This window comes from Nannospalax galili, unplaced genomic scaffold, assembly GCF_000622305.1.
Source record: "Nannospalax galili isolate Female #2095 unplaced genomic scaffold, S.galili_v1.0 scaffold1200, whole genome shotgun sequence".
Taxonomy (NCBI): domain Eukaryota; kingdom Metazoa; phylum Chordata; class Mammalia; order Rodentia; family Spalacidae; genus Nannospalax; species Nannospalax galili.
Window position 1 is genome coordinate 84,331 of NW_008347131.1, and position 23,423 is coordinate 107,753.

General features: G+C 45.3%; 1 protein-coding gene across 8 annotated transcripts in view; it reads left to right on the top strand.

Annotated features, from left to right (window-relative positions):
* Positions 1-20,443, top strand: part of Atg13 (autophagy related 13) — a 42,543-nt gene extending 22,100 nt beyond the window's left edge. For 6 of the 8 annotated variants that reach the window (XM_029568555.1, XM_008843544.3, XM_029568556.1 and 3 more), the window contains 16 exons: positions 53-133; positions 585-704; positions 2,328-2,374; positions 4,124-4,264; positions 5,847-5,887; positions 6,599-6,695; positions 7,032-7,130; positions 7,515-7,605; positions 10,444-10,542; positions 11,458-11,568; positions 11,903-12,039; positions 14,987-15,101; positions 15,567-15,644; positions 15,980-16,096; positions 16,509-16,637; positions 18,748-20,443. In XM_029568555.1, coding sequence (XP_029424415.1) covers positions 53-133; positions 585-704; positions 2,328-2,374; positions 4,124-4,264; positions 5,847-5,887; positions 6,599-6,695; positions 7,032-7,130; positions 7,515-7,605; positions 10,444-10,542; positions 11,458-11,568; positions 11,903-12,039; positions 14,987-15,101; positions 15,567-15,644; positions 15,980-16,096; positions 16,509-16,637; positions 18,748-18,825 — 1,581 coding nt within the window. In that variant the 3' untranslated portion in view covers positions 18,826-20,443. The remainder of the gene's footprint in view (positions 1-52; positions 134-584; positions 705-2,327; positions 2,375-4,123; positions 4,265-5,846; positions 5,888-6,598; positions 6,696-7,031; positions 7,131-7,514; positions 7,606-10,443; positions 10,543-11,457; positions 11,569-11,902; positions 12,040-14,986; positions 15,102-15,566; positions 15,645-15,979; positions 16,097-16,508; positions 16,638-18,747) is intronic. The other 2 variants (XM_008843548.3, XM_017800783.2) reach the window with 2 other exon arrangements.
* The last annotated feature ends 2,980 nt before the right edge of the window (positions 20,444-23,423 follow it).

Consider the following 23,423-nt stretch of genomic DNA (forward strand, 5'->3'; position numbering starts at 1 on the left):
CTCTGCTAGGGCTCAAAGCCTATGTCATTTTGGTTTTGTGTTTTGTTTTCAGACTGTCCAAGTGATTGTCCAGGCTCGACTTGGCGAAAAGATTTGCACTCGTTCATCTTCTTCCCCAACGGGTTCAGATTGGGTAAAAATGTCTTTTCTTTACTAATGGGTGTATTTACAGTGGTGTTTGTTACAAGAAATGAATATAAATTTCTCAACTGCTATAATGCATATTTTTTATAGTGTGCTAAATCATAACATTGATATATCTAATAACATTTGATCCATTCATATGGAAAGTTTATTCCTTATAAGAATTAGTCTTTAGTTTATTTGAATCTTGACATTGTGTTATGACAGGTGTAAAATTTAGTCCTTAGAAAACAAAATAATATCTTATTAGCTAATCTTTGTAGTAGGTAATTAACCTTTCAACCTGAAACTTGGGCTTTTGTTGCAAACTGTCTCCTATGGTGAAGGAAGATGTGTCTGGGTGCTTTTCTTTAATCAACTAAAGCAATACCTGCGTGCACTACTCTGTTCCAGAATGTTCCTTGAGCGGCTTAACACAGAAGACTCTCTTTGTTTTTAAGTTTAATTTAGCAATCAAAGACATCCCAGAGGTTACACATGAAGCAAAGAAGGCCTTATCAGGGCAGCTGCCTGCTGTGGGGCGCTCCATGTGTGTGGAGATCTCACTCAAGACTTCTGAGGTAAGGTCATGGTTAGACTTGATAGCCTTACTTGGTACATGAGGCTCTTCATCCTTTAGTTCCAATTCATTTCTCAGCCTTGTTCATGTTCTTTACCTCTCTGAATGTCTAATCATTTTCTGATGGGGTCAGGGATTTTTTGTTTTACAGTTTTGCTATGCTGGGATTGAACCCTGGTATCACCCACAATTATATTAACACAGGAATGTTATAAGGCTGAGGAATTCTGTGTCTAGTGTTTTCTTGCACTAGACATTGGAAAATGTCAGCCTTTCTAAAGGTCAGTTTGGAAATATAAAGTTTTAGGTCTGGGGATGGAGACCAGTGGCCGAATCCTGGCCTACTACATACAGTATGCCCTGAATCCATAGTTGGGAAAGTGAGGCAGGAGGACTGAGCTGCTTATTCTAGTTTTACTGTGTCTTATGTTTTTTTTTTGGATTTAGTTTTATGTTATATGAGTATTTTATCTGCATGTATGTAAGTGTGCCATGTGCTTACAATGCCTGTGGGGGCCAGAAGAGGGCACCAGATCCTTTGGAACTGGAGTTATGGATGGTCGTGAGCTGTCATGTGAGTGCTGAGAACCAAACCCAGGTCCTGCAAGAGCAGCCAGTATTCTTAAACTGCTGAGCCATCTCTCCAGCCCCTTCAAGCTGTACTTTTATCTGCACACATGCACTGTGGCAGGCATGTATATATCTGCATGCACATGATTTGCACACACACACACACTAAATAAATAATAAATAAATAAAAAAATATAAACTGGGAAAAAAATTTTCTGATCCAATTTCCTTAATCTTTAAAATTTGGTTAAAGAGATTGAGGATGTGTACAAAGTTCATTTTTCTTGAGAAAGGAACTTTGTACACATCCTCATTTTGCCCTTTTTGTTTGTTTGTTTTGGGGGGCTTTGTTTGTTTGAGACTGGGTCTCATGTAGTGCAGACTGACCGAAGCTTGCTATGTAGCCAAGGATGACCTTGAAGTCTTGATACTTCTGCTTCTGCCTCCCAAGTATTGGGATTCACTGGTGTGGGCCGTCACACCCAGCCTCTTGTTTATCAACTTTTCTTATAGTAATGAAAATTTAGAAATATATCCAAAACTAGGGGGATTGGTTGGATCAAATGATAGTAATGGTATAGAAAGTAACTATTAAAAGTAATGTGGAATTTGGGGTTAGGGATTTAGCTCAGTGGTAGAGTGCTTGCCTAGCAAGTGCAAGGCCCTGGGTTCAGTCCTCAGCTCTGGGGTGGAGGGGCGGGTAATGTGGAATTTGAAGATACTGCTAGTGTAGCTGAGTAGTGGCATATTTGTGTGGTGCACGCAGAGCCTTGTGTTTGATCCCCAGTACCACAAATCTCTCCCCTTCCCTCCTTTCTCCCCCTTTTTCCCCCTACCCCTTTCTGTTATATATGTGTGTATATAATTTTTGGTTAGGAAAATTGCACTTACATTTATTAAGAAAAAATAAATGACAAAAATAGTATATATAGCATGCTCTAACTTTAAGGAATTTTTTATTTATAGTCTCTAATATTTTTAGTGATTGTATAATGCTTTACAGGAGAAAATTAAGGTTAATTAATAATTGAATGTTTTTCTCTTGTCCTTGCAGGGAGATTCCATGGAGCTAGAAATTTGGTGTCTTGAAATGAATGAAAAGTAAGTGCTTCTGTGCCAGACTCCTTGGTTGTGGTGAGGTTAAAATGATGACATCATGCCAGGCGTGGTGGTGCACACCTTTAATCCCAGCACTTGGGAGGCAGAGGTGGGCAGATCTTTGTGAGTTCAAGGTCAGCCTGGTCTACATAGTGAGTTCCAGGAGAGCTGGGGCTACAGGGAGACCCTGTCTCAAAAAGACCAAAAAAAAAAAGATGACATCATGTGAAAGCAGGGCTTTGTTTTTTAGCCACAGGCATTCTGACTATTTGGCAGAGCCAGTAGGCTTTGCTGTGATTAGCTTCATAGTTGGCGTCCAGCCTAGGCACAGACATGACCTTCAGAGGGAGTATCAGTCCAGAGTGACTCGAATACCAGAGGGAAAGGAACAGCCGAAGAAACTGAAAGTATTTGTTGTTTTCCCAGAGTATAGCTCATTCTCTGATTAAATCCCTTGTGAGCTCACGTGGTATGACTGTCCTGTGTTGTCTTTTCTGTGAGGCAGCCATCCAGTAAAATCTCCCCACACTACTCTTTTTGTACACTGTTAGTGATGGATGGGAATGCATGTTATCTACTCCCAATTTCTTCTCCACAGTAGAATAATTTATCTCCTGCCTGAACCTTCAGTGAAGTACCTAGGAAAATTGAGGAACTATGAACCCATCCAAAGAAAAATCTTAGTGATAAGTATATGTGGTGTGGGCATTTGTTTTGTTTTGTTTTTAAGACAGTCTCTCTATAGCCCCAACTGGCCTAGAACTCACTATGTAGACCAGGCTGGCCTTAAGCTCAAAAGAGACCTACCTACCTCTGCCTCCCAAGTGCTGGGATTAAAGTCATGTGCAACCATACCCAGCTTTGTTCTTCTTAAAGAGAAAGCAATTGACAGGTTATGCTCCAAAATTTTTGTACCAAATAGATTTTTTTTTTTTTCGGTCTCTTTGAGACAGGGTCTTCTTGTAGCCCTAGCTGTCCTGGAACTCACTATGTAGACCAGGCTGGCCTTGAACTCACAGAGATTCGCCTGCCTCTGCCTCCGGAGTGCTGGGATTAAAGGTGTGTGCCACCACGCCCAGCCCCAAATAGATTTTCCTGTATAAAAATAGGTACTTTATATGACAATACCTTGAAAATAAGCATGTTGAGTATAAGTTCAATATTGATGCATTGTTTTTTTTGGGGGGGGGCACATGTCTTGTTTTGTTGGTTTGGTTTTGTTTGTTTTTTGAGCTGACCTAGAACTCACTGTGTAGACCAAGCTGCCTTGATTTCACAGAGATCTGCCTGCCTTTGCCTTTTGAGTGCTGAGATTAAAGACCTGTGCCACTATGCCTGGGTCCATTGTTTTTAAATATATTGCTTTATTTCTTAGACAGTTGCTTCAAAAGTAGGGGATGAAAAATGGGCCAACAAAATGGCTCAGCAGGTAAAGGCACTTGCCGCTAAGTCTGACAACATGAGCTCCATCCCTGGGACTCTGGGGCCCATGTGGTGGAAAGAGAGACCTGACTCCTAAGGTTTGTTTTTTGACCCACATCCGTGTGCCACAGCACACGCACATATGCATGCACACACAAATTTTTTTTTAAGTAGATAAAAGCATTTTGGGTAATTTTGATGCTCAGCTGTGTCTGAAGAAATAAAACTTTGGTTTACATCACTGTGTTGACAGAAAGCTCTAATGGCATCTTCGGAATGTGTTTTACAGTTCCAGCATTTCATAGGATATACTGTCTTTGTGCTCCTCAGGTGTGATAAAGAAATCAAAGTATCCTACACTGTATACAACAGACTGTCACTGCTGCTGAAGTCTCTTCTTGCTATAACAAGGGTGACTCCAGCCTATAGACTCTCCAGAAAACAAGGGCATGAATACGTAATATTGTACAGGTAAATAGCAGGGTGTGGATTTACTCCTCAGACTGTTCGAGTTGTGCACTGCCTGACTGCCATTCAAGTGTCCTGGGATTATGCTTTTGGATAGGTCGTTGATTGGAGTATTAATGCTGTAGCTTTGCAGCCTCCCTCATGAAGCTCAGCTTTCCAGAGCCACTGGCCTTCTGTCCTTTTGACTCTGCAGTCATGGAATGGATGCTGATGTTGCAGATACCCATCTCAAAGCTGGAAAAGGAGCTTAAGATTTTTAAAGCAAGGTTGGGGGCTGGGGAGATGACTCAATGGTTAAAGTACTTGCCATGCAAGTGTTTAGGAACAGAGTTTGGATCCTCAGAACCCACGTAAATGCCAGGTATTAGTGAATTCTGGGTTCAATTGAGAGACCATGCCTCAAAGAGGTAGAAAGCAATTGAGGAAGACTCCTGATGTCAACCTCAGGCCTACACACAGAAGTGCATGTGTGCTCATACACATACATGTGCCCACATTCTTGCTAACACAGATACACAACACATTCATATGAGAGAAAGAAGAACAAAAAGCAAAGTGAGCTTTACCAGGCATTCTAGTGCATGCCTTTACTCCTAACCCTTGAGAGGTGAAGGCAGAAGGATCAGGAGTTCAAGGTCAAGTTTGAGACCAGCCTGGACAAAACAGGAAAGCCAGGGCTTCTGAATCACCCAAGAATCTTTTATGTTAATGTTGAGCTATGGGTTTTAGCCTTTGACTTAAATGTAAAGCTGACTTTGAAGAACTAGTATACTTACTTAGTATGGAAGGACTAAAGAGATTTAACCAGTTATATTGAAACAATCGCCTGCCTGAGAATACTTAACCAATCATCCTTACCTTTCTTAACAATAGCCTAACAAACTTACGTCAACTTTTCCATTTATAGTAAATTTCTACTATAGTTTTCCCAGGTATCAAGTTAAGCATTCCATTTGAAAATTACTAGAATTTGCCAGATGTGGTGGCACATACATATCTTTTAATCCCAATAGTCAGGAGGCAGAGGCAGGTGGACCTCTGTGAGAGCCAGGCAAACCTGGTCTACATAGCAAGTTGCAGGCCAGCTGGGGCTAAAAGGAGAGAGACCCTGTCTCAAAAAAAAGAAAAAAAGTATTTCTTGCTGTATTAGTTTCTTGTTGCTGTAACCAGATATCTTACAAGAAGCAAGTTAAGGGTGGGTAAAGTATGCATGTATTGCCTGCATGTAGGTAAGTGCACCCATGTCATGCAATGCCTGCAGAGGTCAGAAGAGGCTGTTGGATCCCCTGAGACTGGAGTTACAGACAGTTGTTAGCTGCCATGTGGGTGCTGAGATTCGAACCTGGATCTTCTGCAAACATAACCAATGTTCTTAACCACTGAGCCATTTCCCTAGCCTCTTCATTTCTTAATGTAGCCATCTTTTTAAGTGTCTTTGTGCCATTGGCTTAATTAAGGTGGCATTAATGCTCCATCAAAAGGATTATTCATGCCAATAAGTGAGGCTTGTTTAGTTTTTTTCTACATGTTTTTCTTGTAGAGAATATAGAATCAGTTATCATTTCATTGTCTTTTATCCCTACAGGATTTATTTTGGGGAAGTTCAACTGAATGGCTTAGGAGAAGGTATGTACATACTAAGGCCAGAGAATATTTGGAGTGTTAAGAACTGTACTAACCTCAGTGGTCAGCTCAGTTACTATTTGGAATGATACATAGCTTTCTTTATATTGTATATATCATAGCTTCAAAATATATAATAAGGTAAGGAGAAGATAAGAAGGCAGGTCAAAGGCTGGACGTGTAGCACATACCTTCAATCCCAGAACCCAGAAGACAAAGGCAGGTGGATTTCTGTCAGTTCTAGGTCAGCCAAGGCTATATAGTGAGGCCCTGCCTCAAAAAGCAAGCAAAAAAAGACAGGTAATAGTCCAAGGAACTAGCAGGATTGATCATGTAATTTTTCCTAAGTTCTAGTACGAAGTCAATGGTCATTCTTTGTCATTACCGCCCACCCCTTCTGAGAATTAAACCTAGGCCCCATGCAGGCTAATCAAGTACTCTACCACTGAGCTATACACCCAGGCTTTTTCTTGTTTGTTTTTTGTTGTATTTGGTTTTGGTTTTGTGTCTTTGAAGCAGTTTTACCTGGAAATACTGTGTTTCCTTTGCCAACATTGGATCAATATAGAATAAATTGAAAGTGGGAAATACAAGAAATTGAAGCTGCCTCACTCAAAGTGCTAAGTGACTGATACCATCAATTGTACAACAGGCCCACTCGGGGCTGTGTCAGCTGTCTCTGGAAAAAAGTTAATACTTTCCCTCTTTTCCTAGGCTTCCAGACAGTTCGTGTTGGAACAGTGGCCACCCCTGTTGGCACCATCACTCTTTCTTGTGCTTATAGAATTAACTTGGCATTCATGTCCACCAGGTGAGGAGTTGGTTTGGAATCCAAAAGAACTCTTCAAGGATGTCAAAGCTCCTGCCTTCCCCTAAAGCTCCAAGGCTAAATCTACAGTTCACTTTGCTGAAAGCAACCTTTTCCAGAAGAATGCAATTGGGAGAGAGCACTGCTGTCACACTGGAGAATTTGAATGTCCCAGAGCCAACCTGTCTAGAGTGTATAGTCTGTAGCTTATATTTAGAGATTGCAATGTTAAGGCTTTGGTAGACCTGTAGTAGCTGTGAAGTGAGGGACCCTCTGAGGACTAGAAGTGGGCTGGGAAGGAATTCTAACAAATACTGCAATGTGCTTATTGCATTACAGGCAATTTGAGAGGACCCCACCTATCATGGGGATTATCATTGATCACTTTGTCGACCGTCCCTATCCCAGCTCCTCTCCCATGCACCCCTGCAGTTACAGGTGAGGAATGTGAAAGGTGCTCTCCCAAACTGTGGCTAGGTGAAAGCATCCACTTACCTTGTGCGTAGACATGAAGAGGCTAGTTTCCCTTCTTGCTGCTGCCTGTTAGGTACATGAAGACTTTGGGTATGTAAAATGTCTTAGGATATGATGGGTGTTTGGATCTGAATGGCAGTGATGTCACTTTCTTCCATAGCAACTTATTTGGAAGCCACAAGAGCAACAGTTACTTGTGGAATATGCTGGGCAAATTAAATGGTTTTCAGGTTGCCATCTAGCTTTATGAACTGCCTGAAACTTCTTGACACAACTTCCAGCCTGTGAACTTTCTGACATTGGCTGCCATGACCATAGAATTCATTGTTTCTCTCCTCCCCACTTTAGAACTGGTGAGGATGCTGGAGTAACATACCCATCAGTGGAAGATTCTCAAGAAGTGTGTACCACCTCTTTCTCCACCTCTCCTCCCTCCCAGGTAGGGAGAAAAGGGTTGTGGGCTGGTATACATAGTATCCATGTGGGCCTTAGGAATGTTGTCCTATAATCCTACAGTATTAGCTATAATTCCTTTTGGTGTTACGATTGTTCTAAAGGGGTTATTTACAGGAGTGACATAGAGCTTTATTCAGCAGTTAATAGTGCTTGCCTTTAGTCTAAATGCATTCTGACATCAGAGAAGCATTCTAACCTTTATGTGTTGATTTAGTAGCTCTTTTCTTATTGAGTAATAAATTTGGTTTCATAAAAAACAGCCAAAAATTATTTAGTATAAAAAGCCAGTAAAACACACACACGCACAAGCATGCATGCACCCAGTAGCACTGTTTTTCTTTCTTTCTGTCCACATTCTCCATCCACACCTTTCAGCCATTAATTTTTCCACAAGTCAGTCTGTAGTGTTAGACCCAGTTTCAGTAAAACCTAGGCCGGGAAGCTGCCAGCTTCCTCAGAGGAAGCATCTCCACAGTCTTTTGTGATGGGCATAAGTTGAGACTATGACAGGCAGTCAAGAGTTCCACCTGACTAAATTTTGGGATCATTTTGATTCCAAAGTCCTTTAACTTCTACCTCATTGCCACCAGCTCCATGCCCATCACAACTGTTCTCTTTGACTTCTTTAGGGTTTGGGGTTTTGTTTTTTGAGATAGTCTTGCTATGTACTCTTGGCTGGTTTATAACTCTCTGTGTAGACCTGGCTGACTTAGATCTACTCCAATTCTGCCTTCCTTTATTTAGTATTGGTTTTTCTGAGACCAGGGTCTCATTATGTAGCTTTGGTTGGCCTGAAACTCACTATGTAGATCAGTCTGGCCTCAAACTCACAGATCCCCCTGGCTCTGCCTCCTGAGTGTTGTAATTAGGGCACGTGACACCATGCTTGGCTTATTTATATTTTTTAAAGTTCAGGTCTCATGTAGATAAGGATTTAAACTCATTATATAATGAGTGGCCTCAATACTGACCCTTCTATGTCTACATTCCAAGCGCTAGAATTACAAGTATGTGCCACCAAGTTTTTACTTTCCTTTAAACTGGCTGAGACTCTCCCTTTCACCATCTTATTGCAAGAAGCTCTCTGTACATTTTAGTTTTCTGTGCTGTTTTAATTATGAAAAAAAATTTTTAATCCTGGAGGCTCCAGGTTTACTCCTCAATGAGAAAAAAGAAAAAGAAAAGGCCAGGTGTGGTGGTACACACATTAGTCCCAGCACTGGGGGGCAGTGGGGCAGAGGCAGGTAGATCTTAGTGAGTTCAAGGCTATCTGGTCTACATAACCAGTTCAGAGTTCAGGCCACCCAGGACTACATATTGAGACCTTGTCTCAAAAAAAAGGCGGGGGTTGGGGCAGGAAAAAAATACTTTGAACCTCAGTGATAGAACAGAGACAGAAAATCATTCACTGTGCGCTCTCCTCTGTTACTATTTCTCCTTCATTTAATTCAGTGACTCTGAAGGTTCAGCAACTTCTGCTGGAGCTTTGCTAGAGTCCAGTCAATACATGTTTTGTTTTCGTCTTTTTGAAATAGGGTCTCCCTGTAGCCCCAGCTGGCCTGGAACTGCTGTGTAGACCAGGCCGGCCTTGAACTCACAGAGATCTGCCTGCCTCTGCCTCCTGAGTGCTGGGATTAAAGGCTACGCCCAACTTAAGTCCAGTTAATACCTGTTAATGGGATGTTTTGTTTTGCCAACAAAATTGGGATTTTTGGATCATTTGGTCATAAAGACATGAAAATAGCTATGACTCTGAACTTACTACTATACCCTACACACCTTTGTCCAATTCTAAGCATTGATTAGCTAATTGGTCAAATTTAAAACTGAAGCCTAGTGTGGAGAATGCCTATAATCTCAGTACTCAGGAGGCAGAGGCAAGTGGATCTCATGTCTTGTAGGTCAACCTAGTCTATATAGTGAGACCCTGTCTCAAGGGGCAAAAACCCCCCACCACATTTAAAGTTAAAACAACAGTGGTTGGTGCACACCTTTAATCCCAGCACTCAGGAGGCAGAGGCAGTTGGATCTCTGTGAGTTCAAGGCCGGCCTGGTCTACACAGCAGTTCCAGGCCAGTTAGTGGCTACATAGATTGTTTTCCCTCATTTGTTACGTTAGCTGTTGGCCTTCCTAAATTATATTCAGCTGGCTGAAGTAACAAGACCCCAAATAATCACTATGCTTATAAGTAGTTTAGAAATCTTGAGAGTTGAAAATGCCCAACTTTTACTCCCAAGCTCTCTCACACCATAAGACTATAAGAACATGCTACATGCACACACACCCTGCACCCCTACTCATCCCTAGGATATAGGAAAGTGTACGCCTGAGCTTGTTAACATTCTGGCCAACAAATGTCAGCTGTTTAAACCTGTCCCTGCAGCCTTTGGATTACCTGATCAAGCCCAGCATCCTTCCTCCTCCATTGCTCACCTCGCTCCTGCTCCCAGACCCTTCCTGCTTGAAAGCTTTTCTCTCACTTCCTCCTACTCCTTTTCAGCTAATGACAGACTAATGCTTGGTTCAGGTTTCTCTGTTTTGCCAAGTCATTACCACTTAAGTCAGTCTGGTTTTCCAGCTGCCTGTCAAGGAGACAGGCTTGCAGGGTGTGCCCTGGGACCCTCCAAGCTGCGGCTTTGGGAAGCCAGCATGCACTCTTCTCCCTGCCTCACTCTCTACCTTCTGTCCAGCCTCTTACTGCTGCCCCTTCTGGGAGGTTTTATTTTGTTTTTTTTTTTTGTTTTTTCTTTTTTCACTTCTTTCTCAAGTCCCTTTTCTTTTTTTCTTGTTTCTCCTGTTTCTATGTGTGTCTGTGCACAGTGTGTGTTTACTGTCACAAAGGCACATTTTCAGACCCCTACTCCTGTGGTGACGGACACTCTGAGGGTCCCCATGGCAGGACTGGCCTTTTCCCATCAAGTGAGTTCATATTGGGAAGAAGGGGATTTCATCAGGTAGCATCTTTGTATTTAAGAAATGAAAGTAAGGCCGGGTGTGGTGGCATACGCCTTTAATCCCAGCACTCGGGAGGCAGAGGCAGGCGGATCTCTGTGAGGTCAAGGCCAGCCTGGTCTACGTAGTGAGTTCCAGGACAGCTGGGGCTACAGGGAGGCCCTGTCTCAAAAAGACCAAAAAAAAAAAAAAAAAAAAAAAGAAAGTAAAGTACAGACTATAGTCCTTTAGATGTCCCCAACTGTTCTGTGGGATTATTTTGAGGCTTGGTAATTGATTTTAACAGGACACAGCCCGGCAATCCAAAATAGGGATTTTTATTTGCCCCTCCTCCTTCCATTGATGTGAAAAATACGTGGAGTTATTTATATCAGATTTCCAAGTAAACAGTCCAAGACTGGTAGTCTTTCTTTTTTTTTTTTTTCAATATAAATAGGAACCTTCCATACCCAGGGGGGTGATGGAGGGTGTGATTAGAGAAGATGGCTTCAGTTTCAAAGGGGCCTCAAGGACAGAGGAGAAAATAGAATGACTTTGGAAAAACTGATGGGTTTGGCTCCAGATTCAGTCCAGGGTTGTGCTGGGGAGATCTGTTGGGCTGAAAACATGAGCATTTAACTGAGCCCCTGGGAACTGGGGGACCAGGACCCTACTGGAGGACTTTGAGAGGCCCCAGAGCTGGGGATCCCAATTCCAGAGCAAACAAGTCTCTGTGTTTGCTTACTGAAAAAGGCCTGGTCCACTCTTGGTTCTCCCCTGCACTGTGGGCCTTTGGACTGGAATCAGTTCCCACCTCTTTTGTGAGCTTCATCACTGGTCATGTGCTAGGATTATCTGTTTTTTCCTACCTTTCCTCTGCCCCTCTCTTTTTCTCTTGCTCAGCTCTCAAGCTCTCGCCTTTCCTGTCAGCCTGCTGGCCTGGGCCTTGGATCAGCTGACTTGGCTTACCCAGTAGTGTTTACTGCTGGCTTAAATGCTACACACCCTCACCAGGTACCTTTTAAGATCGGGGAGGAACATGGGCTTTCCAGGGCTGCCTCCCCTGCCCAGGGGCATAGAGAATGGTTGGAAGCAAAGCTCTTTGGTAACTTTGGAAGACTAAAGTGACTTTCTGAGAGGAAGGAAGGGAAAGACTTCCCAAGGGTTTCATTCCCTCTCTTCCCTCCTCCCTCTGTAGTCACCATGCATGTCTTCCAATAGCCACATCCCAAGAGGATTAAGAGCCAGGAGGCTGCCCACCTGCTGGTGGCATTGGTGACGGGAAAGCTCATGAGGTTCACCTGCCTGGCACCTCCATAGTTCACTGTGTCTTTCCATTCCCCCAAAGCTGATGGTTCCTGGGAAGGAAGGTGGGACACCCCTTGCTCCCAACCAACCTGCCCACGGTGCCCAGGCTGACCAGGAGAGACTGGCAACCCACACCCCTTCTGATGGGACCCACTGTGCCGTCACACCCTCCAGCAGGTGAGTTCTCTTTCATGGCTCTGCCACTGCTGAGGCCAGCCAGGGGCCTGGATGTCGTGACATAACACCAGCTCAGGCTTGGCATTTGTTTTCTCAGTGGGAAAGCCTAAAGTTCTTTGGTAAGAGTCTGACATTACAGCTGATATGTAAGGAAGGTGGCCTGGGGCATAGCTACTATATAACAGGAAACAGCAAGGCTGATTTTCTTCCCTTCCTTTATTTTCCTCCATGTTCACTGATGAGAGAGAAGAGAGAGAGAATGAGAATGAATACATGCACAGGTATGCCACGGCCCATGAGTAAAGATTAGGAGATGACTTTCAGGGGAGTCTCTCCTCCACATGGGCTCCAGAAATTATACTCAGGTCATCAGGCTTGGTGACAAGTGCCTTTACCCACTGAGCCATCTTATTGACCCCTAAATTTGGAGCTTTATTTTGTGTCTGTGCATGTGGGTGTGTACATACAGTAACATACATATAGAAGTCAGAAGACAACAGAGTTGGTTCTCTTCAACCATGTAGGGTCCCAGGGATCAAACTTGGGTCATCAGGCTTGGCTGGCAGCTCCTTTACCTGCTGAGCCATCTCACTGGCCCCAGGGCTGGGTTCTTGCCACCTGAATCCAAGGAAGAGGTGGTAAGATGTTTCTCTTACCCCAAGATTCCTTCTTTTGGAGTCAGAGTTTCCCAAAGACCTGAGTCCTGAAGTCTAGGGCCACTACATGTCTGTTGTGGTTAGGGTTGGTTTGCCTTTTTCTGCTCAATAAAAGCTTCATGGAGACCCTTTGGAAATGCCTGTTTCTCCACATTTAAAAAAGAAGTCAAATCTTTGTCTTTTTTTGATTGTCAGTGACACATTCCTTGAAATACATGCTTTTAATCCTAGCACTTGGAAGGCAGAGGTAGGCAGATCTCTGTGAGATCGAGACCAGCCTGCTCTACATAGTGAGTTCCAGACTAGCTGGGTCTACAGAGAGACTCTGTCTTTAAAAATAATGATTAAGACATTGATTTGGTAGGAACTGAGAGTTCCCATATTTCTACTCTATGAAAATCAATTGTCCCCAGATTTTGAAAGATGAGAGGGCTGAGGTATAGCTCAGTAGTAGTGCATGCTTAGTTTTAGGTGCCAAGCCTAACTCTGGGTCATCCCCAGCACTGCAAAGTGAACAAACAACCTCAGGGGTTAAGAAATTGGTTTGAGGTCACCTAGCTCAGAGTGTGGCTGGTGGACAGCCTGCACCCTGACTGAAAAGCTCCTGCTCCTTCCTGGTACTCTCCCTTCCCCTCCTTTGATTTGGAAGGCCCTAGGATAATGAGATTGTCTTGCCTCCTTGCCCCCTGAACTTTCCCATTGGAGAAATACCTGATATATTCTTTTCATTCCCATTGTGGATTGTTGGACAGGGAGTTGTTCAGAAAGATTTTGTGTGTGTGTCAGGAAAGTAGTTTATTCTATTCCTGGTTTTTTGAGCTTCAATCCTTTCTCATCCCCACCCATTACATGATCAAAGGAAGATCTATTAGTCATTTTACACTCCAGTTTTTTGATCCTGGACTCCTAGGGATGTTTAGGAATAGATGAAGACAGAGGGCCCCAGATGAGGCTCTGAGGTACAGATCATAAGAACTCAGTGCTGGCGTTCTTTGCTGGAATCTAGACGCTACCTTGCAGTCCTCTGGCCAATCTTGAGCCCCTATATTTGGCTGAAGGACGTGTGTGTGTGTGTGTGTGTGTGTGTGTGTGTGTGTGTGTGTGTTTCCGTGTGTCTCCTTCAGAGTGTCCATATCCTTTGAGACAGGATCTCTCATTGGCCTGGAGCTCACCAATTAATGTAGATTGACTGGCTAGCAAGCCCAAGGAATCTGCCTGTCTCTACCTCCTTAGTGCTGGGATTACAAGCAGAAGCTATTGCTTCTGGCAATTTACATGGGTTCTGGGGTTTGAACTCAGATCCTCATGCTTACACAGCAAGCACCTTCCCTACTGAGCTCTCTAGCCCCAAATGACCTTTCTTGTCCCCTGCTGCCTACATGAGAGCAGCTGAGTTGAATGGAGGATGAGTGGCCCCGTGTAGAGGGGAGGACACATGGGAGGAATGCAGAGAACAGGAGCCCAGGCAGTCCCCAAGAGTGGAAAGATCCGGCTAACCCTCAAATCCAGGACTCCTGACTTTGAGTAATGGTAGTGTTTTGCTGTGAGGTAAGGCTTTTGGGTTTTGGTAGGTAAGTTGGTTGGCTGGTTTTCATGTTTTTGAGATGGGGTCTCACTATGTAGACCTGGCTGACCTCGATCTCACAGAGATCTGCCTGCCTCTGCCTCCTGAGTCTTGGAATTAAAGATGTGCCACCATGCCCAGCATGTGAGGTAAGGTTTGAATTAAACATTGTACCATAAACTATACAGTCTTACAGTATTTTTAGATAATCCAAAAAAAAGAGCTAAAATTTGAGGTTTGGTTATATGACTAATAACTAACCTGCTGTTATGTAGAGAATTGCTCACTCTGTGACTGCTGTATTGTTGGTAACTGGTGTTTATTGCTGGCATTTCAGGTCAGATTTTTGGGGGGGGGGTTCTTTTTGAGACAGGGTCTCCCTGTAGCCCCAGCTGTCCTGGAACTCACTATGTAGACCAGGCTGGCTTTGAACTCACAGAGATCCGCCTGCCTCTGCCTCCCGAGTGCTGGGATTAAAGGTGTGCACCACCACGCCTGGTTTGTCAGGTCAGATTTTATGTAAGCTTTACACCATTACAATATGAAGTTTCATTCACATGTACAAACTTTCAGTTCTAGCAAGTACAATCTGCTCCCAAACCAAGAGCCAGGACAATGGTGGCAGCCAGACCTCCTGCTCAGGCTGCAGCTCCCCAGAAGGTGCACTGACTGGGGAATGAAGTTCTGGGATTTGAGAAGGAGCACCTACTTTCCCTTTCTTTTCTAGTGAGGATACTGAGACTGTATCCAACAGCAGCGAGGGACGGGCCTCACCCCATGATGTCTTGGAGACTATCTTTGTCCGAAAAGTGGGAGCATTTGTCAATAAGCCCGTCAACCAGGTGACTGTTCTACAGTTGCCACCTGTGTGGATGTCCGTGTTCTTAGAGTGAGACCCTGTGGGCAGTAACCTATGGGGTTACTGAAATTGCTTTCAGAATTGTGTATGTGTGTGTGTGTTGTTGTCATTGTTGTCATCATTGTTTGAAGAGGTTTGATAACTTATGGCCCCTTTAGAGACTAGACTCTGTAATTCAAAAACCCTGTACTATGCCGTTGCCTCAGCCTTACCCTGAAATGGAAGTTCCTCCCCAGTGAAACAATGTTCCTTAGTTACTGTGGCTCAAGAATCGTAGGGTTCCTGCTCTGAGCATATGTGACTGGGGACAGGGAGGTGAGGAGGCCAGGGCAACATGGGCAGCCTAGTTGTGGGAACCTGCTAGACCTCTGGGCTTCTGGCAGCCTATAAGGACCACATGTGCTAGGAGAGGGGCTGGCAGGAATGTTTCTCTTCTTTGTCTCTTTAGGTGACCCTGACAAGTTTAGACATACCCTTTGCCATGTTTGCACCCAAGAATTTGGAGCTGGAGGATGCCGATCCTATGGTGAGCTCCCTAGTTTCCAGTTTCCAGTAGATGGTACAGTAGTTGTCCTTCTGGGCCACAGTCACCAAGTCCTTCACCAGACTGAAACCCGGGCTGCTTTGCTTATGAATTTGCAGCCAGCATTATATTTCTTTTCTTCTTTGTTTTGTTTCGAGATAGGGGCTTACTGTATAGCCTAGGCTGGCCTGGAACTCTTTGTAGCCCAGGCAGCCTCCAACTTGAAATTCTCCTGCCTCAACCTCCCAAGTGCTCGGATTACAGGCGTGCACCACTGTGGGCAGTGATGTATATTCTGTTCACAGAGCCAGCCCTGACTGTGCCTTATTCTGGATTAGGTGAATCCCCCAGACTCTCCAGAGACCACATCTCCTCTCCATGGCAGCCTGCACTCAGATGGCTCCAGCGGGGGCAGCAGTGGCAACACCCATGATGACTTTGTCATGATTGACTTTGTAAGTCACCACCACTGCCCTTGTCCTTTGCTGTCCCCTGGAAAATAAACCTAGACACATCTATTACCTGGTGTGCAGGCTGAACTGGTAACTGGGAAAATTATTTGGAGGCCTGCGAGCAGCAAGTCATTTAGTGCCATGTCTTTGGTTGAAAGTCAGCTATATATGGGTTTCCAAAGGCCCTTTGCTTAGCAGCCGTATGAAGGCAAAGGACATAAGCCTAACGGGGGAGGAGTATCACCAGAATTAGAAGTCTGTAGTCTAGAAGAGCCAGATATAAAGATTACTCTCCCTGAAATGAACCTGGAAGACATGTCTCGCTTAATTCCTATAGTCTCATTTGTAGCTTATTTCTTTGATTGTCCTTCATGATTCAAAGACAACCTAAACTGAGTCTGTCTTGTTTTTGAAGAAGCCAGCTTTTTCTAAAGATGACATTCTTCCGATGGACTTGGGGACCTTTTACCGTGAATTTCAGAATCCTCCTCAGCTGAGCAGCCTCTCCATAGATATTGGAGCTCAGTCCATGGCTGAAGACTTGGTATGTAATCCCCTTCCCCACCACAGCCCCTCCTCTCCCTTCCTATCCCCATTTCATGGCCATTAATATGCCACAGGCCTAGAACTTTATTCCTGTTACTCCATTCTCCCCTTTGCCTCACATCTTCCCCGAAAACGGAAATACTTTTAGCTAGTTTTGCCTCTTGATCACACTTGACATGTGCATGGTACCTGGCAGTCTTCTGGAACTGGTTTGAGCTCAGCTCCTTGTTGCACTTTAAATTTTTTTTCCCATTTTGTGTGTGTGTGGGGGGGAACATATGCAGCAGGCTGTGGTACCATGTGGAGGTCGGAGGACAACTTGTAGGAGTTGGTTTTCTCCACTATGTGAGTGGGTCCCATGACTGAAAACAGGTTGTCAAGCTTGACAGTGAGCACCTTTACCTACTGAGCATCTATTTGGGTCCCAAAAATTATTTGAGACAGGGTCTCACTCTGAAGCTCAGGCTGGCCTCGAACTCAGATCTGCTTCCCAAGTGCTGAGATTAAAGATGTGTGTGGAAGTCAAAGGACTACTTTGTGGTTTCAGTCTGTCCTTCCACCTTTACCTGGGTTCCTGGAATTAACTCCAGTTGTCAGGGTTACTTGGCAAGTGCTCTTACCTGAGGAACCATCTCAGCAGCCCCCCTCTATACTTTCTTGGTGTTAAGCACACTGTCTGGGCCTGTTGTCTCCTGCTAGCCTAACAGCCATGTGCTTAGCAGGGGGCACACAGGCCCTGGGTAAGGGTCTGTATGCTTGTCCTCCTTGGAAAGCTCTTCCTGCATCCAGCCCTTCTCATGCTCTCCTAAGGTTGAGCATAGGCACATTTCTGCTGAGGGCATTTCTTTTTTCCTGCATCTGAGGTACAAACCACAGACGCAGGTTCTTTTGCCTTGAATGGCAAGGTCTCACTATTTGAGGTTAGGACTGCTCCCTGCAGAGGTTAGAGGCCCTAGGAAGTGCTGTCCTTGATTTGATTTAGCAGAAAACCATGCTCAGCAGTCACAGCATAAGAATAATATTGAGTATTGGCTTTAATCAGGACTGTCTAAACACCAAACTGTGTGTATGTGTGTGTGTGTGTGTGTGTGTGTGTGTGTGTGTGTTGTATGGGGAACAAACCCTGGGCTTAATGTATTAGGCAAGTGCACTGCCTCTGAACTGCAGTTTTCTAAGTGCTTTAACAGCCTTATAAATTAGGTTTTCTTACTGTCCCACTTTGCAGAAAGGAAAGCCTATGATTCAGTGACTTGGCTGTGGTAACAGAGAGTCAGGCAAAACTGTTTTTATCCCGAGCTTAGCCCTCTGTTCACTGGCCTGTATTCAGAAGGAAATGGGGTCCAAGAGTTCCCAAATATGATCCCTCGGCCAGTACTTTTCCAGGCGTGCTTTTGTTCTTGGCAGCTTCCTCCAGACTTGCCAGTGTCCAAGCCACTTTAGGGCCTGAGGCATGCGAATCTCTACTTCTCCAGGTCCCTGTGCTTAGCCCCTGTGGAAGATCTCCCTACCATTTTAAACTTGCAGGTGTGGTTTTTGTTGTTTAGCACTGTTGGAGGCAGACTCTGTGGAGGGTCAGGTCTTCATTAGTAGCCGGCACTGCAAGAGAGGCTGGAAGTGCACAGTTCTTCCTCTGCCGCTCTTTCATTGACCCTCAGCAACCCCAGCCAGTTTAAAGATGCAGGTGTCTAGACCTCCCACAGACCTGTGTCAATCTTGCCAACACAGGGCCTTCAGATGTCCACAAAGTACAGAAAAGAGTCCTTTTTAAACTTTCCTGGGTTCACAGAGCTCTAAACCCACGGTTTCACTCTAGTGTCTGCTAGCTCCATACTAAAGATAGACAAAAGATAGGATTTCGTGTTTAATTTCTCATTATCTTCCCATTTCATGGTCGATCTCGAGTGTAGCCCACTTGGATTCCTCAGGCTACTTGGCAACTCCATACCCCCCCACAAAACCTTGAGGACCTGACCCCTTCCTTGTCCCAATGTCTGCTCAGCTGTCCTACCTTCTGTTCTCCCAGCCTGGTGCTGCCCAACCAAGATGAGCTCTTTCTCTTGCCACTGCAAGGCCTGGTTGAGTAAGTCTTCCTCCTCTGCTTGGTACAGGACTCGTTACCTGAGAAGCTGGCTGTGCATGAGAAGAACGTCCGAGAATTCGATGCCTTTGTTGAAACCCTGCAGTAAAAATGTCCTCAGTACCAGCAGCAAACCTTTTTTGTGGTCCCAGCAGATAGCCTCCAACTCCTCAGCTGCACCATTCTTCATGCTGCTTCTCGCCAAGTGGAGGGCAGGGCAGGGCAGTCCCCACAGGGACCTAAGAAGTCTCTGCTCCTGGACCTCCTGGAGACTCTGGCAGCAGTCAGGCCCAGTGCCTGCCTTTGGGAGGACTCATGCTCTGGCCATGGAGACGGAAGCTGGCTCTAAGAAAAGCCTCAGCAGGGCCATCTGTGTTTCCACCCATCCTCAGCTGCCTCACAAAGGGTGTCATCCAGTTCCTTCTGCTGTTGGCCTCCTGTCTGGTCTACCCTGCAGCTGGCCCCTGACTGCTTGTCCTTCCCATCAACCATCTGCCATTCCAGCTGGTGGTCAGGATGCTGGGCAAGTCAGAAAAAGGAGACCATGCTGAGAGGAGGAGGGCTGTGTTCCTGAGCCACTCCCTTCCTTCCCTCTTCTTCCTTCTCCTATTTCCTCTCCCTCCTTTCCTCCCTCCTTCCCTCCTATCCTTCCATTGCTTCCCCTTTTCTCTCTTCTCACCCTCTCCCTCATGCCCTCCAGGGCCTATACTTTTGGCAGTAGAACAGGCCCACTCGCCTAAAATGACAAGGGCTCTGAAGCCAGCCACCATCTCCAGAGGTTGTGCCAGCATCTCTAAGATTATTAGTGAGAGTCACAGAAAGCTTCTCCCCCTCTCACCTTCCCAAATTACTGCTGCTTGGATATAAGATATAGTAACTATTTATTACTGTCAGAGAGATCAGATATTTTATAGAGAAAATATGTTGAGGTTAGCCGTTTCACTGGGCAGGGCCTCTTCTGGGATGGAAGCCTCCTGTGGAGGTTGTTCTCAGAATCCGTGCTACTGCTCTGAGGATCTTCCCATTGCATCAAAGGAGAAATCAAGAATGGGGCTGGCGAGGCAAAATAGCCCCCTGGAGCTGTGTGTAGAACTATACTGACATCAGGCTTCCCCTTGCACACTTGCCAGCTCCTGCTGAATGTCTTCCCTTGACACAGCCTCTGCAGAGTGACTGTCTCCATTCTGGCAGCCCAGGAAGTCTCAGGTGTGTTAAATGTGATGACTCTTCAGAGTTGGGCCACATGGATTATCCATGGGAGACCATGTGTGCCCTGCTGCTCGAGTGCTTATTCCTGAGCCTTGCACTGGACTGGGAGCTTTTCCTCTCTCCCTCTAAATCCAGGGTCTGTACATGGCCCTGGGTTTCTAAGGTGGATTGGTTCCCTATTGAGAAACCAAAGCTGAGCTTGTGGTGACTTAACCCTTCAGGTATTGTTGCTTGAGTAAGTCAAGTGCCTCGCCATCTGTCCTCTCCCAGCTGGACCACTGGCCTGGCCAAGAAGAGCCAGCCTGCCCTGTTCCTCTGGGCACCCTGGGTCCTCACTGATAGCAGCTGTTATCTCAGAGCAGGTGGCTTTCAATTGCTTGTTAGAAAACTGCATGTAACACTTCCCACCTATGAGGCTGACCTCTGAGACACCCTTCCAACCTTTGTCAATGTACTTTGGAAATAAGAGCTACACTTCAAAATGTATTCAAGAGATTTCCAATAAATTTTTTTCTGTACATAGTTTCCTATTCTGCATGTTGTCTAGCCCTAGCCCACCATTTGCACCTCTGTACAGAACTGGACCACCAATGGGCTCCATGGAGAGGGAAGAATGGGGTCTGCAGTGTAGAAAGTCCTCAGTCTGGGAGGCTTGCTTGAGTCTTGGGAGCTTAAGTGCCTGACAACCTTGGCTTCCTAGAGCCTGTTCTTCCTTGTACTGTTTCCAGGACAGGGCCATATATTTGAATATTTGGTGACATACTGTACATGAAGGACCCTGGTAAAATTTCCATGAAGCCGGGGCTGAAGAGGTGACTCAGTGGTTAAGAGCACTGGCTGCTCTTGCAGATGACGGGTTCGGCTCTCAGCACCTACATGGTGGCTCAGAACCTTCCATAACTCCAGTTCTAGGGGATCTGGTGCCTTTTTCTGGCCTCCATAGGCACCAGGAATGCACATGGTATACTTATATACATTCAGGCAAAACACTCATACACATAAAATGAAAATGTTTAAATAATGCCAAGCATGGTGGTACGCACCTTTAATCCCAGAACTCAGGAGGCAGAGGCAGGTGGATCTTTCTGAGTTCAAGGCCAGCCTGGTCTACATAGTAAGTTCCAGGCCAGCTGGGGCTACAGGAAACACCGTCTCCAGAAACAAATATTTAAAAAAGTAAATCTTTTTAAAAATCTCCATGAAGGGTAGGCGTACCAGTTTTTTATATGTTTACATAGCACACTCACCACCCAACCAAGATGGGCTTGTCCCAGAGGGATGGACAAGTGGCAGATTGCTGCCCTGGGTCCCACAGTGGATACAGCATGGAGTGGTGGCTGATCTAGGAAAGAGTTGTGGCTGAGCAAAGCAGAGGAAGGGAAGGAAATGAGGGAAGTGACAGGAAATCAATGGCCAGTACAAGTTTGTTTTGCAACCCTGATCTGACTGAATCTAGCAAAGACAGCGAGTTCTCAGGGGGTGAAGACAAGTGGCAGAGCCCAGCAGGGTTTAGGCCTGCAACAAGTACACAAACACATACACCCTGCTCTGGTTACTGGCATCCCAACCCTGGTAAAACCAGCATCCTAATATACCTTGGGATGCTGAAGGTAGAGTCAGTGTGCCAGAGACGGAGATGGTTCTAGATGCAAAAGTGAACTGAACAATTGGTAGGTAGGCTGCCTATGCTTCCAGAACAGTCAGGCCCCAGGATAAGAATGGGACCATCAGAAAATTCTAACTTCAGCCCAAACATAGAGCTAGTCAGCCAGTAAAGGCCTTTGTAAACTACATAGTACTAACCATAATAGCAAGCTACTCAACCCCTAGGTCAAAAATGGGCCCATCACGAGTAATTCCTTTGGTTACAGTCTCCCAAAAGCAAAATGCTCAGTTGCTCCATGGTCGGCAATGTGTCTTGCTTCTTTAAAACATCTCCCTGCTGCTGAGAGACCTGTTGCTAAGACTGTTAGGCTGGCATTTGAGTAACTCAGCAGAGGCCCAACCCAGTAAACAGCCCTCCCTGTCTCTGGTTCTGCTGTTTTCCCGGATCACTGCCTTGACGTTCCAGTGTCACCCAGCTTATAGCTGGGCAGAGCTAGTGAGAAGGGAGACTCCCAATGCCTTGTGCCTTGAGGTACCTTGCCATGGGTTATATAACGGGACTCCTTTTTGCAGTTCAGGACCAGTGTTTATAACCACCATCTTAACACTGCCTGAGCTTGCAACTCTGCCTGGGCTGCCTCAGCTCAAACAAGCTAGAAGAAAAAGCAGGCCTAGCCACAGAAACCACAGTCTCCTGATTATAATAGATATACACGTGTGGAACCTGACCTTGACAGCTATGACAAGTGAAATTCTGTCCTCCTACCCTCCTAGTGGCAAACCATAAAATTGTGGTAAAATACACATAAAAGCTGAGCATGGGGGAACAAGGTTATAATATCAGCACTTAAGAGAATCACAAGTAGTTCCAGGCATGGTGGCACACATCTTTAATCCCAGCAGAGGCAGGTGGAGCTCTGTGAGTTCAAGTTCAAGGCCAGCCTGGTCTACATAGTGTGTTCCAGGCCAAAAACCACACATATGATTTACCGTATTTTTTCACTGCTGGGGATAAGACCCACATCCTTGCACATGCTAAGCAGGTGCTTTACCACTGAGCTACATCTCTATCCTAAAATTAACCATCTCTGCCTTTAAAGCAAAGCAAAATCTCAAAAGAGGGTAGGAAACCAGACCTTTTGCATTCTATGTGGCTAGGTAGCAGTGAAAAACCTTAGGCTCCCAGGCCAAGGGTGGACGTCAGGGGAGCAAAGAAAGGAAACCAGCTGCCTGTCATATGACGCTAGGCAATCACTTCACTCCAGCCTTCTGTCACACTGTTATGTACCACAGACATTATGTCTGCTCTTCAGAGGAACCGTTTTCTAAAAAAGACATAGTCCCACCAATCCTGTGACTTGCCAGTTACAGCTGGTAAGAGATGTAAGCAGGATTCAAATTATGTGACTGCAAAGCCCAACCCAGTGTCCACCACAGTTCACTCTAATTTTCTCCCCTCTGACCTCCCTTCAGACACATGACCAGATGGAATGCTGCGGGTGCAAAAATGTTGATGGTGATTTGGTGCTTCCCTGTTAGCTGGTCAGAAAGCTGGCCTCTGACCTACTCAGGTGAACAAAGAAAGGGACAAATGGTGTTTCAGATTGTGGTCTTCTGGATGTAATGTGACCCTTACTATATCAGAGCACAGCTCTGACTACACGCACAAGACCCTCAACAAGATGGCGTCTTCTGGGCTGAGGAGACAGCTCAGTAGGTAAAGTGCTTGCTGTGTAGGTTTGACAACTCAAGTGTAATCCTTGGAACCGATGTAAAAGGGGGAAGAGAAAATCCATTCTCACCTGCATGCACACACAAATAATAGATGGGGCCTTTTGAGTAGGAGGGGCATAGAAAGGGAGCAGGGTCATTAGATCATCACCTGAGTTTCAG